Source organism: Galeopterus variegatus, unplaced genomic scaffold, assembly GCF_000696425.1.
Source record: "Galeopterus variegatus unplaced genomic scaffold, G_variegatus-3.0.2 Scaffold103, whole genome shotgun sequence".
Classification (NCBI taxonomy): Eukaryota; Metazoa; Chordata; class Mammalia; order Dermoptera; family Cynocephalidae; genus Galeopterus; species Galeopterus variegatus.
Genome location: NW_007726214.1, coordinates 240,530 through 248,038, shown reverse-complemented (window position 1 = coordinate 248,038; position 7,509 = coordinate 240,530). Strand labels below are relative to the sequence as shown.

The window sequence follows — 7,509 nt, the reverse complement described above, 5'->3', positions numbered from 1 at the left end:
AAACACCCCTTGAGTTTTTCTCTCTTGGCTCTGCTGATCTGCTCCCACAGCCAAACACCTGTGCCCTTCCCTCTGCACAGATATAAACAGTCCCTTTGCCCTCTCCACCCTGGCTGGCTGGCTCTAATAAGGCAGTAGGCAAGGGAGTTTCTGGGTTGGGAACCCCCTTCGGAGTGCAGGCTGGGGTGCCCTGCTGGTATGTGCCCTAACAAGTTTTTCTCTATCAGCCTGGAGCCTGTCTGACCTGCCCCCCAGGGAACTGGAGCCAGAGATAGAGCCAGGTCAGAAGCTGGACTTAGAGACTAGGGTTCTGTGACCCCACCTGGCCCCACCGGGAAAACAGTGCACAAAGCCTCCTGTGTCTGGGCTGAGCTGCTGAGAGGCTGAGCAGAGTTCACTCTTGTGGGTTGAGGCCCAGTTCCTGGGAGAGGAGATGCTAGGCTGGAGTTGTTTGCATATGGTCCTCTCCCACGTCTGGGAGGGGCCAGAATCAGAGACAACAGCTGTGTTGGCCTGCAAGAGAGGTCATCTGACTGGCTGCTCAGCCTGGGCTGCACACGCCTCTCTCCTCTACCAGGCCACACAGGAGCTGGTGCCCACACAGGTGAGCTACCAGGTCACAACGACACCCACCTCTCCCCTAGCACCTTTGGGTAAGTGTTGGACCTAGGCCCTCAAGCTGGGGGTATCTTGTTGGTTGGTTGGGGGAGGGAGGAATGAGTTTTCCTTTTCCAACATGAGAGTGCCTGTGCTCTTGTCCAGGCACCCATGTACCTGCTAGCACACATCCTCACATCAGCTCAGAGATTGCACCTGCTGACCTAAAGTTTCCAGCCTAAGGCTCCTAGGGTGACAGGCAAACAAGCAGGTAGGCAGTTTTGTAGGCAGGGTTGGGGGCTTACTTACAGGCTGGGGCTGCAAGTGGGGGAAGGTGCTATCAGGAGTTGTCCCACCCACATACCTACTTAATCTTGCCACCTCCCTTCAACTCCCTCACACTGCCCGAGGAGAACCCATCAGGCCATGGAAGGAAGGGACATGGACCTTAGAAAAGGGGCATCTACCTTAGACCAAGGACTGAGGAGCCTTGGGACCAACCCTGCAGCCAGGGAGAGTTTGGTTGGTGCTAGTTCTGGCAGCATCCCTAATCAATCCTTGCTTCCTAAAGGAAGGGGTGAGAGGTGGGAGGCTTTCCTCCAACCCTCCACTTCACCTCCAGTTCTGGCTCCCAAACTTGCCAAGCAGGTTGATTTTCATTTTTTCTGCAACAAGGGAAAGGAATAAGCAATGGGAGCCCAGGCTCCAGGGTCTGGGGTCATAACAGGGCCCCAAGCCCAGAAGGCCTGGGAAATCCACCTCAGTTGCTCCTGTTTCCTTCTCCAGGGTAGCCAGTCGTGCCATGTCTGTGAGCAATGGGAAGACAGTACCATTCCTGACCCAGGAGATCCTCAGCCACCTGGGTCTTGCCAACAAGGTAGGGGCTGTTGGGATTTTAGGAATCATTTTTAATATATCAACTCAAGCACTGTAAGAAGATGGGGGATTAGGAAGATGGAGAGCAGGCCCTGAGGCTCCACCAAGGGCCTGGCAGGGGCTAGGCAGCCGTGCCGTCCTGATCACCCCATGCTCTTACAGACTGCAGCTTGGGGAACCCTGGGCACCCTCAGGACCTTCTTGAGCTTCAGTGTGGACAAGGATGTGCAGAGGCTGCTGAGGGCCATCACAGGCCAAGGTGAGTCCCTTTCCTTCTGTGCTTAGGGATCTACCTTTTAGAGGCTAATCTATAGACCAAGAAGGAGGCAGGAGGGAGGAACTAATGATGCTCAAGAAGTGTTTATGGGATGTCTTAATTCCTGTATGTCAAGTACCAGGGCAGGTGTGTCATACCCATTCTCACAACACCCCTGTGAGGTAAGGCTTAGTATTTCCACTTTACAGATGAAGAAACTGGTGCTCAGGGAGGGTAAGAGGCTTGCCCAAGGTCACACAGCTCATATGGCAGAGCTGGGATTCTAATCCAAGTCAGCAAATCCCCAAAATCCATTTTTTATCATCACATCAGGCCACTTTTGCCTAAATTTGGGTCAGATTTGCACGCCATTTTGGCATTTTATTTGCGTCTTCTTTTGAAATCAAATGGAAGTAGGGTAAGATAGCTCCTGCTCCTTTCCTTCCCAACCCTTTCCTAGAACTTGTTCTCTCCTCGAAGGAGTAGGGGGATCCCAATCCTATAAAGGCCCTTGTTACAGCTCAGCCCTCGTCTTGGTTCAGGTGTGGACCACAGAGCCATTGTGGGCGTGCTGACCAATCGGAGCAGAGAGCAAAGGCAGCTCATCTCTCGAGCCTTCCAGGAGCGCACCCGACAGGTGAGACTGCTTGGACTTCCTGGGAGCAGTGGACGGGGGTGAGAAACCCCCTGGAGGACTTGGGCTACAGCAACAGCAGCTGAGGCCAGCTCCTGCCTCCTGGCTAAACAAGGGGCTGGTGCTTCAGGCCTGAGGCGAAAACCAGCCAAACCTTCCCAAACCTCCCCACACTTCTGGGGCCCTCCCCCTCACCCCAGTGCCTTTGCTGTGGGGACTATGTATTGTAGGACCTGCTGAAGTCCCTGCAGGCAGCACTTTCTGGCAACTTGGAGAGGATTGTGGTGGCTCTTCTGCAGCCTGCAGCCCAATTCGATGCCCAGGAATTAAGAACAGCCTTGAAGGTACAGGAGAGGAGACTTACTGGGTGTCTGGGAATTGCAGACACCACTGACTACCGTGCCTTTGACCCTCAGAAGGAAAAGTGGTCAGCATCTGCTCTCTGCCCCTCTGTCTGCCATTCTAATGACATGGCCCAGTCTCAGAGTGGCCTCCTAATTTCTTGTAGGCCTCAGGTTCTGCTGAAGATGTGGCCATGGAAATTCTTGCCACCCGAGACCCATCCCAGCTGCAGGAATGCTTGACAGTCTACAAACACTGTAAGAATATGGAGGGAGGAAGTCCCTAGAGCTGGAGAGGGACCCATAGGACAATCTACTCCTCTCCTATATAACCTACATGCAAACCATCTGGGTACCTGGCTGCCCAAGTTCTGTTTCCTTGGGGTCTCTCTCCACCCTCCACGGAGGCTCAGACTCCCCAGGGGAGAGAGCCAGATGTGATGATAACAGAAAGAGAAGCGATGATTAACTATCTTAGTCTGGGGCTTCAGGGAAGATTCCAAACTAATGACAACCTTAGGCACTGTGACAGTCCCAAAGGTACTCATGTCACCTTCCTAGCCCCTTGCTATCCCTGCCATCACACCTCATCCCAAGCTGAATCCAGCCTTGCTGTGGCCTGGGGGAAAGGTGGGAACCTGCTTCCTAGGTCATAGGTGTCCCCTCTCAGGTCCCTGGCTGCCAGCCCTGCTTGGTTGCAACATGCTTTACCCACTAATTTGTAACTAGCTTTTTCCCATCCTTGTCTTACCACTCCCCCTGCTTTTTCTTGTTTTCCCCAATTTTCCTTTGATGTCTGATACTGGCCTGTGTTCTTTTTGTGTGTCTGGCTGGTCACAGGGATTGAACCCTGGACCTTAGTGTTATCAGCGCCACACTCTGACCAACTGAGCTAACTGGCCAGCCCTGGCCTATGTTTTTAATCCCTCTCCTACCTTTCTCCCTTCTTGCTTCTGTTTTTCTCATTTCCTTTCCTTTTCTCCCTTTCCTGCTCTTTCCTTCCTTCCTATTCTACCTTTCACATCATTTTTCCTCACTTCCAATGAGGGTGCCAGGCCTTAGCCATCTTGTTTTTCTCATTTCCTTTCCTTTTCTCCCTTTCCTGCTCTTTCCTTCCTTCCTATTCTACCTCTCACATCATTTTTCCTCACTTCCAATGAGGGTGCCAGGCCTTAGCCATCTTGCCTCATAAATGGGTTTCCCTATCTCCTCTTCACTACTTGGCCACCATTCTGCTTATTATTACTATTATTATTATTATTTATTTTATTTTATTTTTTTGGTGGCCAGCTGGTAGGGAGATCTGAACCTTTGACCTCAGTGTTACAAGGCTGTGCTCTAACCAGCTGACTCCTGGCTACCATTCTAATAACAGATACCTCCTGCCCAGCAGGTTGGTGCTTGGAGATGAGGCCACTCCACACCTCACAGCTTAGAGATGTTTTCAGAGTGGCCATGATGTTATTTGTGCCTTACATCCTGGAAACCAGCAGCCATCAAGCTACTCCAAACAGGAGATGGCAGAGCTGGCAGGACAAGTGGGTCAGTCATTTGTCCTGGGGATATCTACACTGGGAAAAATCAGAAGGATTCAGAGAGCCCCCGACCCCATCCCAGATTTCCAGGTGGAGGCTGAGGAGGACATTAAGTCTGAGACCAGTGGCATCTTACGGGACCTGCTCCTGGCCCTGGCCAAGGTAAGGAGGACTGGCCTTCCAGGGAAGGGAGTTACACTCACCAGGTAAGTGGATGGGCTACAGCAGGGAGCATTGCAGTCATGTAATGGACAAGAGAGGGCTTTAGGGGAGACCAGGGTTTGGCTTGTTTGTCTGGAGGTAAAGAGCGACCCTGAAAAAGTCCTCCTGAGAACAGTTTCTCCTCCTAGGGAGGCCGTGAGAGCTACTCCGGAATCATTGACTATAATCTGGCAGAACAGGATGTCCAGGTGAGTAAGGGGCCTAGGAGTTTGCACAGCCATGCACAAAGCACACGCTTCTTTACCATAGCTTAGAGCCAGGTGACCTATGTACCCATTTCTCCTACAAACCTGTCACTGCCTTGGGGAGAGTGTCCTCAGTAACATGATGGGGGTATGAGGTGTCATAGCTGAAGCCTTTCGCTCATCTAGCCTATGACTCCTGAACTTCCGGAAAGTGAACTCAACTGATTCTCCTTCCATGGGCATTTGGGTGGGGGAAGCCTCCCCAAACTCTTTCTTGGGGATTATTTAATTCCTTGGTACAAGGACTTTTCCAAATCAGGGAATAGAGCTGTGGGACAGAGCCTCTCTCAGCCCTATTTCTTTAAAAAACAAACAAACAAAAAAAACATGAATAAAATCAACTAGTTTAAGGGTAACATAAACTTCTCCACCCTTAGTCCCATTTCCACCATCATGGTGATAGATTCTGGGAACATCATAACCATGGCTCCCCAGACCCCAACCAGTGATCCTGATTCACTGCTCCCTGATTCACTGCTCCCTGATTCATTCCTCCCTCCCAGGCATTACAGCAGGCTGAAGGACCCAGCACAGAGAGGACATGGGTCCTAATCTTCACCCAGAGAAATCCTGTACACCTTATCCGAGGTACACCAAGCCTTCTTTCCCTGCCCCAACGATAAGTTTTGGCTGAGGAAGATGGGGAGGGATCATCCTCCTCTGTGATAATTAATCTCTCCCCAAATTTATCTTTCTAATTACCTCCCATATACACCACAAGTGTTTGATCAGTACCAGCAGTACACTGGGCAAGAGTTGGAGGAGGCTGTCAGGAACCGTTTCCATGAAGATATCCAGGTGGCCCTGCTCAGCCTAGGTAGGGATCAGCTCAGGATATGTGGAGTGAGGGTCTCTCCTGGGATGGGAAATTGTGGCCCTAGTTGTGAAACTCCATCCTTCCCTCTTTGCTTCTAGCTTCAGTGATCAGGAACACGCCATTGTACTTTGCTGACAAACTTCAACAAGCCCTCCAGGTGAGAGGGCACACTCCTTTTTCCTCCCTTTGAAACGAAAACTGGGAAGATACCTCCTGGGCAGGAGAGAGGAAGTTTCAGGCTATTGCTAATGTAACAATCTCACATATGCTTTATATATACTTTATAAACGTATAGTAGCTCTCATTCCTGGGTTTACAAACTGTCTTGTCAAGTGTAGAGGGATGAACTGTGGTTAGAACTAAGTTAGTTGATCCATAAGGATTCTAAAGCTGAAATTTTTGGGCCAGCCCGTGGCTCACTCGGTAGAGTGCGGTGCTGATAACACCAAGGCCGCGGGTTCGGATCCCATATAGGGATGGCCGGTTTGCTCACTGGCTGAGCGTGGTGCTGACAACACCAAGCCAAGGGTTGAGATCCCCTTACCGGTCATCTTTAAAAAAAAAATAAAATAAAAATAAATAAATAAATAAATAAAAATAAAGCTGAAATTTTGGCCTCGTTAATATCTAGGTAGCCAAATATAAATATGAATATTCTCTGTAGGACATTACCTTGTCCAGTTTCAGCTGTTGCCAAAGTGATGGTGATAACAGCAGCAAGAATAATGACAAGGGCTAGCTAGTTAGCTCAGCCGATTAGAGCACAGTGTTGCAACACCAAGGTCAAGGGTTTGCATCCCCGTACCAGCCAGCCACCAAAAAAAGTATGACAAGAGCCAGCATTTCTTAGGTGTTCATTGTGTGCCAGGGCTGTCTTGAGCATGTTACAAACACTTTGATTAATCCTCACAACCATACTCCATCCTCGTTTTATAGATAAAAAACTGAAGTACAGAGAGGTTAAGGACCTTGCCCAAGTTCACACAGCTAGTAAGTAATACAGTCTCCTGCAAAACACTTAATGGTATAGGACATTTACTGCCCTGGGTCAACAACTTGTCGACTATAACATAAATGCTCTTAGCACCCAGCGCCCCCTTTCTCTACACTAGTCAGATTTTGTTCCATATTATCAATACTTAAATCAAAAACAAAAACATGTTATCTATACTTAAACCAGCAATCTTGGTTTGAGTAATTCCAGACAGTATATATAAGCACTTGTTCTATCATCCAGAGATTTCCATCTTGACAGTAGATTATAGTACTTGACTGATAAAGCCTGTATCATTATAATGAGTCAACACTAAGATTCATTTGAAGAGTTGTGGTCATCTGTCTAAACTCCTGTAAAAACAAACTTGTATCCCAGCAGTAAATGATTTTGTTAGGTTTTTTTTTTTGGTGGCTGCCCAGCCCTGAGATCTTAACCCTTGATGTTACAAGGCAGTTAGAAGGCAGTGCTCTAACCAAATGAGCTAGCCAGCCAGCCCCAAATAAACGACTTAGTAGAGTATTTGTTGGTTTTTTTGGCAGTAAGGGGATCTGAGCCCGTGACCTTGGTATTGTAAGGCTGCACTCTAACTTAGCTAACCAGCCAGCCTTGTAGTGTATTTGGATTATAGGACCCACACTCTTGGATGTAAATGCCAATTTATCTTAGAAATCGGAGTCAGAGAGGCTGGCCTGTGGCTCACTAGGGAGAGTGTGGTGCTGATAACACCAAGGCCACGGGTTCGGATCCTATATAGAGATGGCTGGTTAGCTCGCTTGGGAGAGCGTGGTGCTGACAACACCAAGTCAAGGGTTAAGATCCCCTTACTGGTCATCTTTAAAAAAAAAAAAGAAAGAAAGAAATCGGAGTCAGAAATTAATATAAGCCCACTTTTCTGAAAAAATAATTGGGGGGGCAGGTAGTCAGTACAGGGGTCAAACCCTGGACCTTGGTGTTATTTGCACCACGCTCTAACCAACTGAGCTAACTGG

The 7,509-nt window shown here is 49.1% G+C and overlaps 1 protein-coding gene across 1 annotated transcript in view; it reads left to right on the top strand.

The window, feature by feature from the left end:
- Positions 1 to 1,399: 1,399 nt before the first annotated feature.
- Positions 1,400 to 7,509, top strand: part of ANXA9 (annexin A9) — a 10,307-nt gene continuing 4,197 nt past the window's right edge. Inside the window, exons 1-10 of the mRNA XM_008584477.1 lie at positions 1,400 to 1,474; positions 1,636 to 1,732; positions 2,272 to 2,366; positions 2,594 to 2,707; positions 2,872 to 2,962; positions 4,322 to 4,401; positions 4,590 to 4,649; positions 5,210 to 5,294; positions 5,428 to 5,523; positions 5,622 to 5,680. Of these exons, the coding sequence (XP_008582699.1) occupies positions 1,400 to 1,474; positions 1,636 to 1,732; positions 2,272 to 2,366; positions 2,594 to 2,707; positions 2,872 to 2,962; positions 4,322 to 4,401; positions 4,590 to 4,649; positions 5,210 to 5,294; positions 5,428 to 5,523; positions 5,622 to 5,680 (852 nt within the window). The remainder of the gene's footprint in view (positions 1,475 to 1,635; positions 1,733 to 2,271; positions 2,367 to 2,593; positions 2,708 to 2,871; positions 2,963 to 4,321; positions 4,402 to 4,589; positions 4,650 to 5,209; positions 5,295 to 5,427; positions 5,524 to 5,621; positions 5,681 to 7,509) is intronic.